The 22271-nt window shown below is 42.6% G+C and overlaps 2 protein-coding genes across 4 annotated transcripts in view; both read right to left on the bottom strand.

The window, feature by feature from the left end:
* Positions 1 to 12710, bottom strand: part of lpgat1 (lysophosphatidylglycerol acyltransferase 1) — a 37696-nt gene extending 24986 nt beyond the window's left edge. Inside the window, exons 1-3 of one of the 3 annotated variants that reach the window (XM_035143778.2) lie at positions 12094 to 12710; positions 11151 to 11403; positions 2180 to 2298 (exon numbers count right to left, since the gene is read on the bottom strand). In XM_035143778.2, the coding sequence (XP_034999669.1) occupies positions 2180 to 2298; positions 11151 to 11388 (357 nt within the window). In that variant the 5' untranslated portion in view covers positions 11389 to 11403; positions 12094 to 12710. Of the gene's footprint in view, positions 1 to 2179; positions 2299 to 11150; positions 11404 to 11507; positions 12049 to 12093 lie in introns of those variants that run through there. The other 2 variants (XM_035143779.2, XM_035143780.2) reach the window with 2 other exon arrangements.
* Positions 12711 to 14310: 1600 nt separating this feature from the next.
* ints7 (integrator complex subunit 7) lies at positions 14311 to 21627 on the bottom strand. Its single transcript, XM_035144615.2, has 20 exons — positions 21424 to 21627; positions 21191 to 21320; positions 20652 to 20798; positions 20345 to 20482; positions 20209 to 20255; positions 19841 to 20040; positions 19627 to 19749; positions 19419 to 19536; positions 18788 to 18922; positions 18569 to 18666; positions 18183 to 18422; positions 17896 to 18033; positions 17585 to 17791; positions 17133 to 17327; positions 16947 to 17050; positions 16783 to 16851; positions 16260 to 16392; positions 15793 to 15891; positions 14911 to 15096; positions 14311 to 14734 (listed from the first exon to the last, which is right to left on the bottom strand). Exons 1-20 carry the CDS (start codon positions 21515 to 21517, stop codon positions 14411 to 14413), a joined length of 2925 nt encoding a protein of 974 aa, XP_035000506.2. The 5' UTR covers positions 21518 to 21627; the 3' UTR covers positions 14311 to 14410.
* Positions 21628 to 22271: the final 644 nt, after the last annotated feature.

The following is a 22271-nucleotide window of genomic DNA, read 5'->3' as shown; positions in this document are numbered from 1 at the left end:
CGGCAGCTCCAGTGCAGTGCCGGCCCCCAGCCAAAAAAACAAAAACACACACATCACAGCTGCCCACCCCCCCACCATCCAAAAAAACCCCACAGCCAATCTCCAGGATGATGTGTTCAGGGCGACAGGCGGCAGGCTGCATGTTCTGGATCCAAATGATGGATTCTTTAGGTGAAAGGTTTGTGTGACTCCTGATGTTCTCTTTTCAAACTCACTTCTGCTGGAAACCAAAGCTACTTCTGTGCGTGACCGGTCAACATCACCATCTAGTTAATGACACAGAGTGGTGGCCCCATGTCAACCTACACTAGTGAACAACCAGATTACTAACATCAGTAATAAAAAGGACTTGTTACATTCACCAAGGAGGTTTTGTTCTGACCCCTGTTTGTTTGCTTGTTGGTTTATTTGTTAGCAGAATTATGCAAAAAACACTTAACTGAATTCTTTAAGTTATTTGTTTCACAACTATTGTTAAAAGTTGTTAAACTGGATCCTTTCTAGTTGACATATGCAACATTGGTTTCTAATCGACAAATAAATTTCCTTTTTCTTTTATATATTTCTACTATAAGAACTAAGAGAATCACGTATAGGATGGTTGGAGGTATGGGCTCTACTAGGTGTCATTCGAAGTTAACGCTGTTGTAAACACAGATGTAAGCGTCGCTTTACTTTCCAATCACACTTCAAGTTGAAACTAAAGCACATATGATACAAATTTAACCTATTCTCTCGCCTACAGCCTCATAACCAAACCAAGCTAAACTTTTCATAATGCTTATCTGCGTGAAAAAAGTTGAGAATGCACATACTAGACGAGAATGAGGTACATGTACTGCATATAAAAACCTTGTGACACCTAGGACATATGCCTTCACGGACACAATCAAGTACAGTGAAAGCTTTTGCAGCTCCTCTCTCTCATCACTAATGTCATGTCTCAATATGTCTTGTATAATATAGAGGTTATTGTTAATCTATGCTTCTTCAAGTTGCCAGGCAACTACACTAAGCATGACACCTCTTTTCCCATGTAAACTTGTATCCTACACTAATACATACTGAGTAAGTTAGTACCCTGTATAAACAGAGGTGGGGGTGTGTGCCCTGTTGTGTGGACATGTTTCTCTTCCCTACCTGTTGACAATAACGAGTGTGAAAGAATGCAAAGCAGCCACTGGTTCAGTTCTCTGTTGTTGGCTGCCTGACAAATGGGAAACTCACATTTTGTAATTTGAATGCAGCAAACCACAGCAAAACACCGCCTGTCTCTACTGACTCCACTGTACTGACTTGAAAAAGGCGTCATCTCGTCACTATGTCTCTCTACTGTACTAGATAAAAACTCCCTCCTCCTTGAGGGACGATCAGAAAGTCATGCGAGTACAAAAAACATAAATTATAAATATTTTTTCATTAAAAAATAAGTGAAATAAACAGAAGAAGTTGATATACAGCTGCATAAAATTATTTTTTAAAAAAAGGAACTTGTCATGCTAGTTAAAGTGAACCCTGTTCTCTGTCAACTTTGGAAATCGAATTAAAATTAACCGTTTTTAGAGAAATGTGTACAAATCTACATCAATTCAAACAGATTTCATTTACATCTGGTGTCAATGTGTCGCCAGTGTCCAACAGCAAAATGAGATTGGAGAAGAATGACAAAAGATGGTAGCCGTTCATGAAGCTGTGTTATCATGTTTGATCACTTTTACGCTGATGTGTGATTATTACGTCTGCCAAAGGAAAATATAGTATGGCTGCTCTTGAAAAGGTGACCTTATGAGCTTCAAACATCACTACGACAAATACAATCCTTTAATGGGCTTAGTGTGTGGGCTTTTCTCCCTTTTCAAGAATTCCATAATCATTTCTGCTCACTTAGTTGTTGTAAGTAGTTTTACATCACGATTGTATTGACATCGTGCCGACTGTGGTCACAATGCATCCCTGACCACATCTCTGGAGGTGGTTTGGCTGATTGAATCACAATCTGTCCTCATGGAGTCTTGTGCATTAACACCTGCACTTCCATGTAGTCAAGCTCTATATCTGAGCCCAGTCACACAAAAGGTATTTAATGGAGGTGTAACTGGGGTAATATAAACGTGCCCAGACAGCCTCTAATAACAGAACAAGAAGATAGAATTACAAATGACAGATTTCTTCTTCTTACCGTGCCCTTGTCCTGCAGGCACATCATGAGGGTGCACACGTCTCCCGTGGACTGGTGGTTGACTATGACCATCGCTTCCTCTTCTGTAATGGGCCGCACGTCGTCACCCCACTCTGTTACTGCAAGACAAAATAGAGAATGTGTTGTTTAACAAGCAGTTTAAATTGATTTTTATTCATTTCTTTTAAAAGTGCCCTGTAATGTTTCTTATTTCAAACATAATACAGGCCACTAACATCTAAAAGCCCAAATTCCTTGTCTCAAGTTGTTCTTTAAACTACAAGTGTTGCTGAATGTTAGACCTATTCAGACTTTTTTATATGACTTATATCCATTGATTTCCCAAACTGATTCTATAACGATTCATACGGTTCCAATTTACTTTGATTTCCAATTCCAATCGATTCAATACTGATTCAACCAGGGATACTTCTGTAATCAAACCAATTTTTTCTTGTAAGGTGCATTATTGAAATACTATTGTTTACATTAAGAATTTACCGTAAGGCAAGTCGGGAGAATAAGTTCTGTCAAGGCAACAACCACTAACAAGTAAACAAGCCCAATATATTGACCACGCACACATATGTTTAGTGTATTAGAAATAACAACTTAAGTTTTTAATACATAGCAATACTACTGGTCAAATACTCCACAGAGAACCTGTAAATAGAGTGAGTGCACACCTCATCCAAGGTTACACACTCCAGTCATTTTGGTCAAACTAAAACTTAAAACTAGTTGTCTCTTGTTCCTTAAACCACAAGTATCCTGGCACAGACTATAAAGCCGACTATTTGTGGGTTGCAAAAACATTTACACTTTCACACCGTTTCCAAATAAGTGTCAGTCCTCCTCCAGACATAACTTGGCTGATTCCATCCTGTAGATTTGAGGTATTATCCAGTACTGAATTAGTCAACAACACATTTTTTCCCATAAATTATGGGAAAAGGAAACTGAGAAAAAGAAAAAACGCTGGCCATGTTTTGAAAAAAGAAAGGAGAAGCGAGTTTCAGGAAATGGCATCACAATTAGTTTCACTATTGACCACTGAGCAGTGCAGGAGAAACTGTCAAAAAGAAAGGTCTGTAATTTGATGGCATAATACACAGACTGTTGAATCCCTGCTTCCACTCTCACTGAACTCTCACATGTGGTTTCTGGTGCAGCCACAAGGTGTAGAAGTGCTAAATGATTTCAAAACAAATGCATAGACTGAATATCTAAGATGTATTCGCTACAATTCATATTTCTTATTATGAAGTATATCATTATTAGCCTTTATCGTACATGGTCAAAGAAATAAAATGCATTCAAACTGTAGCTATTTCCAGAGTCACACTGGTATAATTATTCAACAAGGGCTAAGTTGAACGAAAGATGCAAAACATTAGTAAAATCATCTATACTTAGTATCTGAAGTTGAACATTTGCTTCTTTTTTTAGTTAATGTATTTTTAGTAAAGGACACAGCAGCTACTTGACAAAGATTAAAGCCTGAAAAGCCTCAGGTAGAAGACGTAATCATCAGGCTTTGTGGCAACACGTTAGCATAACAGCAAGCTCGTTGGTTTGGGAGCTCCCTGGCTGAAATAATACTTTGGATAACAGCATGTTAAGTCTACATCCTGTTACAACAGGAGATCAGGCTCATTTGCATGTCTGCAACCCATTAATAATGCTTCCCTCTTCCCAGTCAAACAGCAAAAGGTGTGGATGTGCGGCTGGGAACAGAACCGGGGCTTTGTTCACTGTCAAAGTGATCAAAAGAATACAAAGCTGCAAGCTGCAGTTCTTCAGGCCAAGAAGAGGCACATCACGCACATAGGTACATGGAAGTCTCATCTACCCACAGAACAGTTCCGATCAGACATGTTGTGGAGATATGACTCATCTCCTCTTCTTGTGACCGTAAAGGTGGCGTCATGCAAATGTCACAACCGAGCCGTTTAGATTAATATTATATAATAATTATTGGTCAGTCAACTGTGCCAGTCAAAGCTATAATCTTGTGTCCATGGCATAGAGAGGGACGTTTGGGTGAGTCAGGGTGAAGAAGCAGAAGCTTCAAATCACTGCTAAACTGTGGTGGATCTGCCTCGATTGTGGTTTGGTTTCTCTACAAATGTGTGCATCATTTGTGACTATGATCATGAACAATGTATATAGATATGTATTCAATCATTTGAACAGGAAAGATTCACTTAAAGATTGGGGAATAATAAAAAACGGCCTTGCTGTGAAAAGCTAATCAGTGAACTCTTGCTACTATTAAAACGCTCTGTGTTTCTACTTGACAAATGTATTCAACCCAAAAATGACAAGTGTCTCTATCAGCACCTATGGGAGTAGATCTCCAGTGGTCTCGTTACATTGTCAGGCCTCTAAAGGCCCCTTTGACATCCTGACCAAGGTCTTTATTCTCCCTTGCAATTCAGGAGTAGATTGGGGAACTGCTGTTCCAGCTTCAAAATGTCAGATCCGGTTGTTACAGTGCTCGAGTAAACAGGGAGTTTCAACAGGGCAGGACAGATGTCGCCACTGTTGTGTTACAAGTCAAGCCTCAGATTCTGGAACGCCAGTATGCTATCTAAAGATTACACATACCGATGATATTAAACTGGCTTTGGTTCATTGTAAACAAGCAAAGGTGGCATAGTGAGGTGTCTTCACAACAGCAATAAAGCAGGACCTCTGTATAAAAGGGGCCATTGAGAGCATGTAGGCTGCTTCACGAACCAGTCACTTGCAGCTGATTGTTGATGGGATACACACAGGAGCTGCAACAAAGGAGCAAATGCATCTGAAGTGAGATAAGGGATGACAACAACAGCCCTTCTACATCCTCCTTTGCAATGTAAATACACCTTAGCAGCTCTGCATATTAAAGCAACGTCCACACTCGTATGTTTTCATTTAAAAACTATTTTCAAATGAAAAATGTGAGGGGGGGAAGTGCAGTCTCAGGTCAGCTCCACTGCCGGGACAGGAAATGCACGCAATAACGAGACCTGCAGGGAAACCCCACTCCGTCTCTCTGGAATCCAACTGACGGAAATCCTTCGCAGCGATGGAGAGCTTCAATCCCCGGAGCTCCGTGAGGTTAGAAAAAGATGATTTCAACAAAGAGGAATGAGTTGGACAAGTCGTGGGCATGTTCAAGAAAAAAAAAAAAGAACAATGCCTCAAGAGGACGGGAATTGAGAGCCCACTTCTGGAAGAATGACACATCGGTGACACTCGGTATTCGTACCCTGAAGGCAATGCCATTTCATAAGGAGCATGCCATCATGCCGGCTGAAGTTCTCATTGTTGCGGGAGGCGAGCGTAAATGATATCACAGAGATAGGTCATCTGTCGGATAGAATACATTAGGGAAATTGTCTTTGAGAGATGACACAGTTACAGCAGCAGGACGACAGCCAAACTGCAGACACCGTGTCCAATCCGGTATCACTGGTCAGCTAAACGGTGGACCGCTGACCTTGCCTTCTTTCTCTACGCTGGAGAGGGAGAGAGACGAGGCAAGGTATCGCAGCTTCTCCCTCACAAATGAGAAAAAGAAAAGAGCACCAAAATACAATAAGACCTGTGTGGCAAAGCAGGGTTGAAAGGGGAAGTGTCCAGTGATGGTTAAACCTTATTGGCTACTGGGTCATTGCCTGAATTGGGGTATATACAGCGTGTGTGTGGGGGGGGGTTTGCATCATCGCCACTGTGGTGCTTCTGATTTTTCAACAGTAAAATGTCCCACTCTGTACATATCTTATATTTGGTCAATTATAAAAAAAAAAGTGCCTTATGCATGTTGTCTGAAAAAGACTTTCAGTGTTTCCACATGCATGGATATGAAGTAGTTAGAAGTATGGCCACTCATGAATCTGTTTTCTGTGTGTCTTTCTGACGTTTCCATCGCGGTCACGCACATCATCAATGTCGGACATTTGTCCCCACGCATTGTTCTTCTTTACGTCCTGGTAACTCATTGTAAACAATTAAGACTAAGTACATTTTGTATAAAGTCCTGTCCTTTGATTCTGCTGGGTTCAAGATGAAGATTCCTTTGCTATGCTGCTTATCTTATGAGGACGGCCGAGGGCTAGAGCCACAGAAGCAGGCCACACCATGGACAGGCTGCCAGTCCATCACGGGGCTGATATACAGACAAACAACCAGTCACACATGCAGGGGAATTTTGAGTCTCCAGTTGACAAAACTTGTTGTTGAACTGTGGGAGGAAGTGAAACCTACATACATGTAGGTATATAACCAACAACAGCCTCACCGTGCTGCTCCTACTCACAGGGTGAATGAGGATATTTAAATAAAGTGGACTCCTTTTTTACAAGGCAGGGCTGTGATAACATGATAACAATAATGAGGCAATCTGCAAACTTTGACTGATGACATGGTATCGCACCACCCACCCCCACCTTTAAGTATACAACAAAAGTGAGGCTCCAAATAGGTGCAGCACAATCTCAACCGGGAACACCAAACATACAGCCATTCAGAAGTGGTGAATTTATGCAATAAACTATATACAAGGACAGTGAGAGGTGGAACACTGGCACTGATGCTGTGACCAAATATATATGCAAAGATACGAGACACCAGGTTGGACATATATCTCGTGTCTTGTGTAAATGGTAACAGGTTATTTCCAAGTAGGAGAATGTCCACACTGTCTCACATCTACAAACAACGGATGTTATTCATGTTGATCGAACCCAGCCCATCGGTCTCCATGTTGGTTCAATGGAACAAATTGGGTTTCATCCTTTAATTTCTTACCCTCATTAAAAGCTAAAAGTCTATTTGACCCCGTCCATTCTTTCTAAAGGTTTGTTGAATCAATTGCATCACAACACATTAACATTAAAATATGGATCTACCACATAATGTGTTGCTCATCCACATCAATACCCCATCGTCTCCCCACGGGGAGCGAAGCATCAGCCTTCTCTTATGCAAACATGTTTCAGGGCTTCAGAACAAAAGTGATGTTAATTTCTATTCATGTTATTGCCTTCTGAACTGAACTGGAGCAGCAGGGACATTATTCCAAGCTGGTTCACCTCCTTCACTTGAGCTACAAGGCATGACTGCATGTACTGTATCTCTAGACCCATATTATGTTTTCATACATTACACTCATTAAACTTTTACCATAGTCTGCTGGGGAGACACCAAACGTATCCTAAATAAAAGCTTTCGAAAGCAGTCAGCAGATTTCACTTTGCAACATTCACAAGCCGGCACAAAAAAAAATTGTCGGTTTAACTAATAATTAAGATTTTTTTGTGTGCAATGCCGGTTAACTGTTGTTTCCGAACTCAACATGCCCAGATGTTGTAAACCAGCAAGGTTGAAAATCAGACTGATAAAATCGTATAAAACCATCGTAGTTGAATCAGTTGTATGATCTGGGAAACGAAAAATAAGGTTGTACACAGACTGTGTCAGAACATATTGGTTTAGAACCACTTGACCAGAGCAATACACAACCCCAGTCAGCAAGGAAGTTAACCATGCAAAGAGAGAAGGCTGCTGGGGGCTAGCGCCGCAAACGTTCACGCCACATTCACCACACTTGTGACAACGTTCACCTCAGCGTCCTTTAATGTTGTCAAAGGTTTGGTTTTGTCCAACCAACAGCAACAACACGAGAAATATTGGATTTCCTTATACAGCGCCTCTGCATTTTTGCTTGAATAATTGTTTTAACAATTGATGATCCAAAAAATGTCTCTGATTAAATGCAACCTGCTGTTGCCTGTGTGGAGAGCAGACATAAATCAGAAGTCCATATGATGTTACATTCATGTACACCGTGCATCTGCTCACACAAAAGTAACGTACTCATGGAAATGGAAGACAACAATTAAAAACAGTGTATTTGGCTTTTCAAGCCAGAAAGGGGTTTCAGCAGAACACAAAAAGCAGTATCTTGAATAAAATAGAATAATGATCTCACAAGTGATATTTGAAAGATGTTTTGGCAGCACAATATCCTCCATTGTTGTACAAGAATCTGATTACATACATATTACAATGTGTGTTTGGGGAAAACCGGTTTGTGATGCACCACTACAAGCCAGCAGCAACAGTGAAGCATATTAGCAATGGCTAGTGTCAGACTGCTAATGCTGCAGACAGGAGCATCTTCAAAAGGGACTTATCCAAGTTTAGGTTTGGATAAATTAGATAATATAGCTTTATCTAATCTAAGCCCACTGAAAGCTCTGTGTAGCACTTCAACAGCAGAGTACCCCGAGAAGCTAACAGCTATCAATCACTAATAAATAATACAATCAATTGTGTTTAGTCGGCATTCGGCTAATAAGATAGAACAAAACCATCTGAACCCACAACAGTTGTGTGCTAAAATGTAGATGCTAAGAGATAGTCGCCTCTGCCATGATGTTTATACTGATAATACCAGGCTAACTTCTTAAAGCGAGCTGACGACCACTGGCAGTGTAACGCAGAGACGTACTAGCTCAACCAAACTTACACAGTGCAAGAAAAGGTGTTCGGGGAGTGAGGTGGGAATGAACGAGGAGCCACTCTCTGTTTAACAAGTCAGTGTAACGTTGAAATGATTCTGCAGCAGGTTAAGTAGGTTAAGTATAAAAAAACGAAGCCTCAGTGAGAAGCTTAAGATTAAAGTTTGAGTTTAAGGGTCAAACTAAAAACTTTCACAGCAATTCTTCTCCAGAATTATTGTCCTTTGTACAAGTTGTCCTCATGATAAAGAATATGCAGTATGTGGCACTGATAACATGATCTACTGTATGTTATCTACAAAGCATCACTGTTCGGCCTCTACAGTGATGTGTATGTACTGTAGTTGTGACAGTGAAGTTGTAAAACCAGGGAGAATCGACCCATCCTTGTCCCAGTAGCCTTGAGTTCAGGTCACAGCACATGCACCTGGTCCAGTGCGACTGCCAGCTGACCTGTCCACTAGTTTGTCTAGAGCCTGGCTGGTATGGATTTTTGGAGCTGTTGCCGATACTAGGAAGCAAAGCATTTTCGACCAGTATATATTTTTTTAAATTGTGAATAATTCTTAAGATATCGATATCGAACCCTCGTGGAAAATAAATGAACTTGAGCTTTGATATTTTAAAGTTCAACCAGCTGAGTTTGCATGTTTGTGCAAAGGTATACAGGTTAACTACACTGACTGTACATGTCATGCCATCCGTCTGCTGCAGTGCGTCACACTTGGGCTTATCTCATATTCCTCTGTGTAACTCATTGTGAAATGCTTCTTTTATTATAGTCTATAGCTTCTTGTAAGTTCATTCTAAGGCTCTTATCTTTGCACTCACATTCCCCTGTGGCACCATTCAGTCTTCGTATTCTAATATAAAATCACGTGGGAACATCACGCGCACTGAAGTGAAATTGAAATGGTTGTATAGCCTGATACCTCACTGTTCCTTAATAAACGTCTGATGAGGAACTGTGGCTGCAAAGTTACATGAATTCGGATGTGACTGCTCAGACCCAACTTTATGTGAATGAGTTAATATGAAAGTTCCAGACTGTGGATTACAGCATGTGCCGCTAGTCAGCATTAAACTTAAGTCACCAAGGTGAATGTTTAATTTGGTCGTAGCTCACTTTCAACCTCTGTCACAGGTGTGTAACTCATATTCCTCGACAAAACACCAGGTGTTCTATAGGTGGAGGGCTTTGCATTATTAATCAGTGCGCCTTGTTGCTCCCCGTGTTCACCACTTAGCAATTTGTAAGCATTTACTCTCTGCTCTGTGCAACCAAACACCACCGACAGCCTGAATCACTTCAACATATTCAACCAGCCAGCTGAGGGGATTTAACAACTGCTTGTGCGATCCCGCTGCTCTTCTTATACACGTGTCAGTTTGTACGTTCTCTGTACTGTTCCAAAAAAATAATCTAGAGTACAAACCACAAAGCTAAATCATTTACTGTCTGACAGGGAAAAACTGAACAGCTGCAAATCCTCACATTAGAAAATCTGGAACAAGAAAATCATTCTTTTCTCTAGAAATTCCACCAACAGTTTCTCACTTTTCCAAACAGTACAACCAATCACTTATTCATTTCAGCGTTACAAGTGATAGTCCTTGTACGAGGATGCCAAATAGTATCAGATGTGCCAAAAGTAATTTCCAAATATAAAAATAAAAAAGACTAAGTTGTGTTTCTGAAGATAATGGATTTTTCATAGAATTTAATATCGCCATTATAGACGTACGTCATCTTTCTTTGGATGTAAACGCTCTATTGAAAGAGGAGCAAAAAAGCAGCTGTGCCACTTAACAGTCAAAACAAAGCTGAGTATTCTTATTCATTTTCCTTCAACCTTCTCATCTTTATGCGACCATCTGCTCTTCTGCCGTTTGTGACTGATTTCTAATCAAGGTGAGAAAATACTGGTTGTGTAGAAAATAAACATTGATGTCCATGTTTACACGGTGACCAGTGGTCATCAGCTGGGAAGAAACTAGCCCCACTGCAGTTTAGTAAGGCAAAAAAGGAGCGTGACTATTTGGAAATATATGCGTGGAAACATCCGTCAATTTACTCTTTGGTGCAGAGGGCATTAAAAAGCTAATAAACCGAGGCACTAAAATAAAAAAGCCGTTATTCGGCAAAGATAAAAAAGAAACATGCACCTACATACTTGTGTGGCCTCTTTGCTTAGTTTATACAACATGAACAAAACGTAATCATGTTGTCATAACAGTGTTGTCGATTAGTGTTACTCACCATATACAGTCTATAACCAGGATTTTGGAGAGTTGTTCAACAACTTCCTGGCTTTAAGCAGGTTTATCTCTTCCAATTGAAACAGCCTGTCTCTCACAGGGGGTTTGAGCTTCACAGCTGTAAGGGCAGTTGTGTGCCTGGTGACCCATCGGTGAGCCGCTTGCAAGAAAAGGACCATGTGCACCAAACGCTGTCTTACCTGTGTAGCCTGCGATCCAGCCCCAGGAAGACACCATGGCCAGCATCCACTTGAACATGAGCCCCTCGATGTGCCAGAACGTGGAGCGGTCCCATATTCTGAGCGGCTGGAGCAGCAGCAGGTACAGGCAGTAGGACGGGATGGCCACGCAGTTGTTGAGGACCATGAACACGAACCGGAGCGCAGCCGTGAGGAGAGCCCAGCCCAGTTTGCCGGCCTCGTCCAAGAGCTGTGCCATCCTGAAACGCACCGTCTGGAAGAGAGACACAGCGGCAGGTTAGCATCTCCCCTCGGGGGGTTCCACCTCACACAGCAGGGCTCATGTGTGTTGTGTGCACGACCTCAGTGTAAACAAACCAACTTGAGGAGGACGAGGGGGGACACAGATCCGCAGGACAAACCCCAAATGTTGGAGCTATCACCCCCGGGGGGGAGTGTGTGTGTGTCTGCGTGTGTGTGGCTGAGGCTGAGGCTGCTTCACTGCATCTAACCGAAACACGCGTGGAGGACGGTCGCGATCTTCTGCTTTAAGATCCAGGAGATTTAACCTGAGCTGTGGCTGTGTCCCCCCCTGTCTGATAGCGGTTAGCTTGTTAGCCTAGCCGCACCGGCGATACGCGCAAAGACAGCGCCATAAAAGGACGAGTCGCACGGGACGTGGTGGAGCACAAGCTAGCGGCGGGCTGAGTTAGCAGAACCGGGGGAGGGGGGGGCAGATGTTGGGAGAAACGTGCGAGGAGCGGTGACAACCCCCCGGGCGTTATCAACATTGTGCAACCCCCTGATAGACATGACAGTGGACGCTAATGAGCTCAAGGGCTGCTGTGTGTTTTAATGACACGATAACAAATGGATGTCTGGCGCAAAGCTCAGTGTCCTCCAGATTGTAGACAGACCCCCCCCCGTAATTGGGTTTAAAGTCCGTTCTCTCGTGATTACTCACCCGCGTAATGTCACTGAAGCATCCAAGGGCGGCCGGGGATGACGGTAATTGCTGGAGGGAGCGAGATCAACCGTATCACGTGTGGCTATCCTAAACGGTTCGGTTAGCGGTTTTTCGCTAAGTCGACATGTTCCCTCTCCTCTCGATCAAACCCGGGGACAGCGCCGGAAACGTCCGTCGATGTTGCAGCAAACCCCGTACGGCGAGACCGCGGTTGCACCCATTTAGCTAACGTTATCCGGGGCTGCTGGGGGGGCGAGCACCGTTAGCTCGCTAGCTAGCTAGCAGGCAGCTCCGCTCGGACGTCGCTGGCTCCATCTCAGTCGGAGACACCGGGATAAATCCACTGATGCATCATCATCGTCGTCGTCGTGGTGGAGTTAGCAAGCTACCGAGCTCCCATTGACGGGTACGCGGGAGGGAGGCGGGCCGGGCCTCGGATCAACGCTGCTCGTTGCACGGACGCTGCCTCGCGTTCACACCGCGTATGCACATCGGACACACGGGGGGGTAGATGCTGGTTTGTCGGCAGCGGCAGCTTCGTTATCTCCCTCCAGACCCCGACCCTCAGCGCGTCAACGTTCACAAAAGATCAACACGGTGAGGGCGGAAGCCGCTCCGCCGCGCCTTCAAAATAAAAACCGCAGCTCAAAACTCTAAATGCTTTTAAAAAGGGTTAGTTCACCCAAAAATGAAAATTCACTCATTCTCTCCTCACCACTGTGTCGATGGAGGAGTGAGGGTGAAGTGTTTGAGTCCACAAATGAAAAAACATAAAATGCCTCCATGCTGCTCCTGTGGTGTCATGTACTTGAGTTACGTAGTTAGTTTACAACACTGGGTATTTCATGTTTAGATTCTTATATTTTTCAATACTTTATTTCCTATAATCTTGCTTCTGTATGTAGGACTTGGTCGATAATTAAGATTTCAATGATAAAACAACCTTCTGAAATAGATATTGTATTTTAATGAAGCAAAAGTCAAGTGATAAACCTGAACCTCCCCTTTATAAGGTTATCCAGTTTGTCCTATTGAAGACAGTATATATTTATAGATAATTTAACATAATATATATATTATCAATGTATATACCTTGGTTGTAGACCATTATTCCTAATTCACGATTAGTGAGCTTGTAATTCTGCATAAATATTACAGCTGACTACGATAGAATCAGAATCATACTCAATAATATCCTTAAATCTGTCAGATCTCAAGATGACAAATCCAATGCAGCTTTTGTTATTATGGCCAAATATACAAGGTGAGGAAGTCAGTCTTAATTTTAATATTTCATAGAAATATAAAATGAATTTCCTTGGTTTAATGAGATACTAAAATGACTTACTATACAGTAATCAGTTTAGCTTTTTTTTATTTTGAAAAGCCGGTGTTGAAGTATGGTATTGATCCCTCTCACTTCACTGAGGTTCACCTGGAGCTGGTCGCTCTGTGCGCAAACTCCCTGATGTCAGGTGCTGATGGTTTTAGTCTCAATGAGCAATTTACTGTTTTTCTAATGTTGTGACTCATTCTCATCACCTCACTTCACAGCAACTGGACTCACTTCCGGGTTCAAATTATTTTCAGATGACATCATCAGCTGTGTGTGTGTGTATCAGTGTGAGTTAAGCATTAATATCAATTTACTTCACTTTAAATTAGTAACAGCAACAGTTACAGAGTTTGCACCATTATAACGTTATAAAAATGTGAGATGATGTTGAACCTCTGTGCTGTAACTGTTTTTTGAAATTAAAGATATAAGATCACGTGTCAGCATCATGATGTAAAATGTAAAATGTAAAATTGTAAATGCATCTCATGAAAATAGACTAAATTCTGACTATTTCACATTGAGAACCAGAAAAGTGAAGAATTGACATGAGATGTTTTTGGGCGCTTCAGACTCAGGTGTTCACTCAGTGACTGTGGTCTGCCTCCCCTTGGCCCTTTATGTTATTACACTTTATGGAGAAATGACGACAGTAAACCCAAGGACACCCAGCGCTTAATTGTCCTGTAGATCACGACTGCATGAAATATGATTGGATTAAAAAAATACAGAGAGGGAATTAAAAGCAACTTAGCATTTTATGGTGGCTGATTTCCACCTTCAGAGGCCAAGGACAACACAATGTGTGGACTTGTCCAAATGACTTCATTATTGTGCCCTTTACACAGTTTAGAAAGATTACACACAATAAGCAGAAGTAAAATTCACTCTGATCTTTTAATTAATCAAAAAATATTTACATGAGTTTCTGCACACAAGAACTGTTTGACAGTAAAGAAAGCATCACGGGCACGTTCACTAGAAGCGGGAGTACGCTGCCCTCTGAGGAGCAGGCTGAGCTACACTTTGCTGCTGCTGCTGCTGCTGTTGCTGCTGTTGCTGCTGCTGCTGCTGCTGCAGGTGGCGGAGCTGCTGGGAGTATGGATCCTCCAGGGATTTAACCGACACCGTTGTCTTGGGCCCCGTCTTCCACTCGGTGCCACTCTCGTCCACCACAGACGCCTCCACTGTGACGGTGTGGGTGCCCAGGATGGAGAAATTCAGCAAGAACTGGGTGCTGAAGTAGTCATTGTGCGGCTCTACCCGCTGCTCAATCTCATTGGTTTTAGTGTCAAGTGCGATCTGAAAAGGTATAAAATACATGAAACAGCCATGATTCATGAGCCAGTATAAACAACTTAAGTAGCTTGATGTGTGGAAAAATACAGATGCAAGCATTTTCTGTTTCCTAAGGTTTCCTAAAAAAAAAAGAAATTCAATCTATAATCAAATACAAAAGGCAAAAAGCTGGTATGCACCTTGTACTCCGGCCCCGTCTTGCTCTGGAGAACTGAAGTGACGTTAAGACAGACAGACTGGATCTTCCTGAAGAGTCCTGGAGTGGAACCATGCTGCACTACGCCCTCCACTTTGAGAGTCAGCTGCTGGTTGTTCTGCACTGGGATCGGTTCAGTCGGTGTGCGAGGGGATGGAGAGAGAGCAAGCTGGAAAAACAAAAACACACCCAGATTAGTCACAAGAGAGATCAAGAACATCTGCTGGATCGCAGCCATTTAAAAAGGATACTGTATACTGTAGATAGCATGTATTGTCTTTGTCTGTGTCCTTGCATGTCAACCTGTCTTGACGCTGATGTCACTGAAGTGAACGTAAGGGAGAGTTTAAGGGACTTTGACAAAAGGTTGATCTATAAAATGTCAAATAAAAAAATCTGAGCAACTAGGGAGTGATTGTCACTCTTCCTTTTGTTGACATTAACAATAAAAGGAATCCTGTACATTTATGTTGTGCTGAGGATATATAAATCTAACCAAACTAAACCTAAGGTTATGGATTATGATGTCAATTGTGCTTTTATAATTTCCTATGTTTTCATTGCTGTTTGTCTGACAGTCTGTAGGATTATGTAAAAACTACTGAACCTATTTACTTGACACTTGGTGGAAGGATGGGACATGGGCCAAGAAAGAACCCATTACATTTTGGCACAGATGCGGACAAAGACGCAGACCCAGGGACAATTTCTCAGAGAATAATTCATGGATCTAAGGGACTTTAAGGGACAGATGTATACGAGTGTGGGCAATCTGGTGCGACTTGATTAAATCTAAAGGGGATGTCTGGCTTTGGAGGAGTCGTGTGCCCTACAGAGTGCTAGTGCTAGTTAGCTGTTACCGTACCTTAATGCTTGTTGACTGGAGCTTTTGGAAGAAGTACCTCTGGAAGGACAGCGGGACCTTGAGCAGAGCTATGACAGCATCACAGAGACACCCTGTGTGCTGGAAACAATACAAACAACACATTTACATTTGGCACATTACTAAACAGTTTATTTCCATTTTTTTATTTCTTAATTTAACCTGGTAAATCTCACTGAATTAAAAAAAAAGTTCAGGAGCAGCGCAATACAATATTTAATGAGATTATTATTATTATTTACAGTAGATAATGTAAAACATTAACAGGCCAAGATAACAGACACATACTTTAAAATAGTATATTGACACAGCTACATAAATATTTGAGTTTCTAACATGACAAATCCACCATTAGTTAACAGGCTATTTGTTACAAACTTCAGACTTCACAGATCAGGAGACTAACTATATGCAATCACTGGGTGTTACCATTATAAAGTTATTATTACCAGGTATGACACTGGAGGGTGTTTCTTTGTGAGGCCCTCCACTTCCTCCAGCACGTGGTTGAACACCGACATCATCCGTCGCTCGTACTCACTCTCTGTCTGCACTGACCCCAGGGTGCCGTACTCCTGAAAACTAGATAATGGAGGCAGAGAGAGTTGCTCTTCAGGGGACGTGTGCTACAGCAAAGCACTTCTAGCACAAAGTATTCACATTCAATGGTACAGTGAAAACAATAAAACACTAAAATGGCACTCAGTGGAGTTCACACCTCCGCCAAGGCCGAAAAAATCCTACACAATTGTCTAGTTATTAAAGTAGAAATATAGAAGAAAAGAGGAAGTGGTTTGATGCAGTTAAAGAAAGTGAAACCCTTTTTACACAAGGAAATTATATGGGTAGAAGTTCTCTCTATAGCAGTTTCTCCTGAAATTAGTAAGTAATAGAATGAATCATAGCTGCATTTGATTTCTTTCCAAAAGCATTACACAAATCCCAATGCCCCATTTTCCCAACAACACTCACCTGGCTGCCTGTGGGTCCAGAATCAAAGCTTCTATCACATGTGAAACAAGCAAACAGCTCTGTTGTTGTCTGAGTGGAAAGTTAAAGAGAAACAAATGACAGCAGAGGAAATGGGTCAAAAACTCAACGTGACAGTGACGTGGCCGAGGCATGTTTGAGGATACAGCTCCACATTGCGAAGCGTGGCGTAGTCTGCGTCAAACGAGGACTGGTGTAAGTCAGCATAGCGCGCTGCCAGACTTCTGAACTCGTCCATGCACACTTTCATCTGAAAACAAAACAAGTTGGAGAGTTATACACTGGGCCTGTCTAGACTGCCGAGCCGCACAGATCAGACTTCAGCGTCTTACCTGCAGTGAGATGCGGCCGCAGCGCTGCAGTTCGTTGCCTGAGGTGAGAGCGATGGTGGTGGCGATGGCTGGAGGAGGGCTGGTTTTCAGGCTGTTGCAAGTGCAGATGAGCTGCGACAGGGCTTGCAGAGTGTCAATCCGCAGCTTAATGAACTCACACTGGAATGTAAGCGGGCTCAGCGGAGTGCTGGCAGCCTGGAGGGAGGGATTAATTAGATAGATGTACATGGACACCACAGTTAAATGGTCACACGGGTCTTTTTGAAATGACCTAACAAGATAAAGTCAGGTACAAGAGGTTAGAGTTGATTCATTAACAGTTTGAGATGCAAAATAAATTAGCTACGATAGCAGGAGTTCTCAGACTGAATATCAGCTGCTCCAGACATGTCATGAGTGAAGGCAGATCTGCAGGAATGATTTGACAAGCAGATGTCTGGTAGGGAACTGACTGTGAGGGAGGCGATGCCCTTTTGGTAGGAGCGCAGGGCCTCGGCGATGGCGGTCATGGCTCCGCTGTAGTCGCCGTCCTCCACGTGACACAGGCACTGCTCGGCCTGCGAAAACTCCTTCAGGCTGTTCAGCCAAAAGTAGAAGTGCTCCGATGCCACACGGGTCCGCAGACTCTGGTACAGCTCGCTGGAGAACTCGTGGCAGCCCTGCGGATTAGAGATAAGAATTTTATAATCCTGTCTCAGGAGGTGGGCGGCTCCTGGTGACACCATTTATATCTCAAAAAGAGAAGAAAGAAAGATTCGTTGACCATGCGTGAGGCTTGGCGTGCGATGCGGTACACCGTCCAGCCATTAGCCACATTCTCCAGCTGTTGTTTGATGACCGTCTTCACGTCAGCTGATAAAGACGACTGGCTAGCAACAAAAATCACGGTTGCCAAGGAAACCTGCAGCAAACACAGTGAGTGGGACAAGTGTTCAAATCCAAAACTGCAGATATTACACGTAAAGGCAATGGCAGAATAATTTAATTATAAAATTGAGACAGAAGTGAATGTAATGTCAACTGAGGGATTTGTGAGACTCAATCTCTCACCAGAAGCTCTTGCTGCTTGTCAGTGGAGGAGTGACTGGCCACTCTGTACAGGTCCACCAGATCTCCCAGCATGCCGTCGCCCAGCACCGGCAGGTGGGTGGCGATGGCCGCCAGAGCGTGGCACATGAGGACGCGGGAGGAGTCGCAGGATAAATGGAGCTGGCCAAGCAGAAACTCCACAACCGACTGGCTGAGATGGGGTCGACTTTTCAGCATCTTGACCAATGAGGTGAGGGCCGTCTAGGGTCAACACAAAAAGCAAGTAGACCAGAATATTATTCCAAAATTTTTGTCCCAAGACGCTTGACACGTCTATTCAGTTATCCACACTCTGTAATAAGAAAATAAGTTTTAACAAGGTTTTTAAAATCTGCCCCATGTCTTACTTTGAGTGTGGCCTGGGCACTGGGGCTGCTGTCCTGACTGCACAGCATCAGAAGAGACTCCACTCCCAAAACTGTGTCCTGCTCCAACTGTACTATGTCTTAGAGAGAGATACAACCAGAGGCAGTCAATCACAAGAGCAAACATCAGAGGTGGGAGTCATTTGCATTTGCAACACCGGTTATCAGACTAATCCCAAACCATTACTTTTTGTAACTAACCTTTCTCTGGGCAGGAAATGGCGATGTTGGAAAGCACAATGACCCCGTGAGCAGCCACTGCCAGGTTGCTGTGGTAACAGCATTCTTGCGCCAGTTTAACCAGGTCACTGAGCGATGGGGGAACTGAAGAGCTACCTGAGTGTGTGAAAGGAAAACACGTCAGTCCAGAGATGCTCTTCTTCTGTTATGAATATAACAACAATGACAACATATATGGCTTTGTTAAAATATGAAGATGATCAACATGATGGATCCCCAAATCATCTGGATCGCTCCAGGGCTGACCACAGTATAAGTCATAAAAACCAGCCTCCTCCATGTTAGTGGGTGGGACAAGGATCAAACTACAACGTCTCAAAGATGGTTTCTGTCATTTAAGGTAGTTCTTATCACAGTGATGTTTGTTCAAGTGTTCATGTTTCTGATGAGTTTGGTTGTTATTAGTTATTTGATGCTTTGATAGAAAAATGTGTTGAAACGTCACGATTGACTGCACAGACACACATGACATCAAAACAACAAGATGGCCTCACCAGTATCAAAGATATTTTAGCTTAATTTTTGTAAACAGGAGGAAGTGGAGACACATCATCCATCCTTAATTACAGTCTATGGTTAAAATGAACAGTACCTGTCATGTTACTGAAGTACTGCTTGATTGCGATCGTTCCAGAGAGGGTGGAGAGAACAGACAACATTCCCAGCTTCAAGCTGTCGTAAGGGCTCGTCAGGGCGCACTCGCACAGAGTCTGGAGGTGTAAACACATTCATATTAACCACTGGCTTCAAACCAACATGAAGTTAAGGCTGTGGTGCACTTTTAACAACTGAAATTCTACCTGAGTGTTTTCTCTGATCCAAAGATGAGGAGCCTTTTTAGCCAAGAGCTTTAGATCGTTGATTGCAAGTCTCTTCACAGCTTTTCTTGGGTCATCTTTAAGGTATTGTAGGAGGAGCTGTAACTGTGTGGAATTAAAAAAGAAGATTTTAAATAAGTCAAGACAAAATATTATCACGGCTACAGTATGGTAGAGCTATTTTCATGGTCAGTACCTGCTTAGGGATGTCAAAGAGGGAGAAGGCAGCCAGCTGGGTGAAGGTGTGCAGGGTGACGATCACCATGGGGGTGGAGGGATACGAGTTGACCAGGTGCTGCAGCAGCTCTCTGCTGCTGGACGCCAGGCTGGCATCATGGTGCATGTGCTGCAGCATCGGAATCAACTTCAGCTTCAGTTCCACTGGAGTATCCAAACCTGAAGGTACAGATCGAAGAGGAATGAAACGTCTGGAAACGACGACGTGAACAGAACAACAACTTTCTACTGTCACCTGTTTTTAAGGGTTTTATTTGAATGCTGAATATTTGTTTGGAATATCTAAATCCAAAGCTTGTCTGCAAGTGCTTTCCCAAAAGATTTTACCTTGAATCATCTCACTGACTTTGTTGCAAATCCCAGCTGCAAAGTCTCTGAAAATTGGAAACAGCATTAAAAAACATCAAATTCATGCAATCCAAAATGTCAACTACAGTTCAGCTCAGGTAATGACTCTCCTTACTTTGACTGTGCAGAGAAGCTTGCAGAAGCAAATATGGCCGCCTCCACTTCTACATTGTCATGAGAGTCCAGACTTTGGCGAATACTGTGGTGGGCGTTCTTCCTCTCTGGGATGATGGAGGCCAAGCTACCAAGCATCCTAAACAAAAGCAGAAAGAGGGACATTGTTTTGAATCTCAGACAACTGGAGAAAGAGAGGGGACGTTGGCAAACATGTTACCACACATGTATTCTAGCGTTGTAAAGTGGTATAAGCACTGTGGCAGAAATCCTGTGCAAACCAGCACCATGTGCAATGTTTTCATTACCTCAGCGTGATGGCTCTGGCCACTGGGTCATTGCTGTGGATGACGGAAAACACCCTTTTAACAAATTCGTCCACGTTGAGGATCTTCTCCAAGTGTTTCTCACTCTGCTGAGTTACCTTCAGCACGCACAGGCGCAGAAAGTTGTTCCTGAAATCAGAAATAACCACCAAACATGTTTGGGCCACAGTAAAAACTGTCAAATGAATCAAACACCACAACGATTACTTACTGTTAATGAATTATAATAATCTGTTAAATCAGTTGGCAGATAATCAGTTGGCAGATAATCAGTTGGCAGACAATCTAACCCGGTGTAAGCCTTTCACAAATATATCTGTATGTGTCTATGCTTGTCAAAATGAAACTTTTATTTGACAAAAATAAACAATGTTAATGTCTGTAACTTATTCAAAGAGCAAAGCTGAACAGATGTGTTTTAATCTGAAGTTGCTTTGAGTTCAAACTAATAACAAACTTGACTGAGGACGTAATGAACCTCTCCCTCTCTGATCCAGCATCAGTCTGTGAAGTGTCCATACCCGAGTCTGAAGATGTCTGCCAGCTTGAGGAAGGCGGAGTTGATGAGGATGGGGAACGGGTACTTCTGGAAGAGTTTGGGGAAGAGGACCACGGCCTCGCACTGCTCCCCCAGCTTCCCTGACCGCAGACCTGGGGCAGAAGCAGAGGTGTCACCGGGACAATGCACAACACAGACGGGGGAGACACAACACACAGAGCCGGGTGCTAGCCCGTTAGCATGCAGGCTAACTACCTTTGTCCAGCTCCATGAGCGCGGAGTTAGCGTCCAGCTCCTGTTCGCCATAACAGGCCTCAGATAGGAACGACCGAGCGGTGGAAAGTGACATTGTTAATGAAGTTTATCACATTTAAATCCAAGTATGGCTGCGTCCATGGAGCTCAGTGTTCAGCAGAGAGAGACACAGGTTCATGCTACAGCTATTACTCTTCCGGTCCAGGGTTTGTTTTCACAATAAAGCACCGTTGAAGCTCAAGTCTGCGGTTATTTCCTTTAACCTCAAAGCATTTTTACATTGTCATCTTTACCTCACTGCTTTAATTTGCTGCTTTATTTATCATTTTTAGATATTATACACAAAACATATGATAAGTGTATAAAATATGATGTGCTAGAATAAATCAAACTACCCAAAAGTAAATAAAGCAGAGAAAATGATATCTATATCATTAAAATAAAACATACAGTGCCACTTACATGTTAATTTATTAGTAACAATAATCCAATGATATGATGTCACTGACATGGGTCATCCTGAGTTCCTTCACTATTATATACACATACAAGTATTTAATTTTGTCACATTTATTTGCAAATACATTATTTATTTACTTAGAATTTGTTTTTAAAGGGCGCTTTTACTTTTATTGGATGGTCTAAATATTTACAAGAAGAAGAGGAGGAGGAAGAAGAAACATGGATACAACATGATTTACAGGACCAGATAAAATATAAATTCATAATAAAAGATACAGGCACAGATATAAACATGGAGAAAAGTGAAACCACTAGAAGTCAATATAGATTAATAGTTGGGTATGTCTATGGGATCATGACAAATTAACAGGGATGGTTCTTTACTT

The sequence above is a fragment of the Hippoglossus stenolepis genome, chromosome 20 (assembly GCF_022539355.2).
Source record: "Hippoglossus stenolepis isolate QCI-W04-F060 chromosome 20, HSTE1.2, whole genome shotgun sequence".
NCBI classification, from domain to species: domain Eukaryota; kingdom Metazoa; phylum Chordata; class Actinopteri; order Pleuronectiformes; family Pleuronectidae; genus Hippoglossus; species Hippoglossus stenolepis.
This window is presented reverse-complemented; position numbering and strand designations above follow the sequence as displayed.

Coding starts and splice junctions, on each gene's coding strand:
- ints7 (XM_035144615.2), bottom strand. CDS start 21,517: ATGTCACTTTCCACCGCTCGGTCGTTCCTATCTGAGGCCTGTTATGGC. Junction 20,799..21,190: donor GCAGACATCTTCAGACTCGG/GTATGGACACTT, acceptor TTCTGATTTCAG/GAACAACTTTCTGCGCCTGT. Junction 16,852..16,946: donor ACGCTTCGCAATGTGGAGCT/GTATCCTCAAAC, acceptor CTTTCCACTCAG/ACAACAACAGAGCTGTTTGC.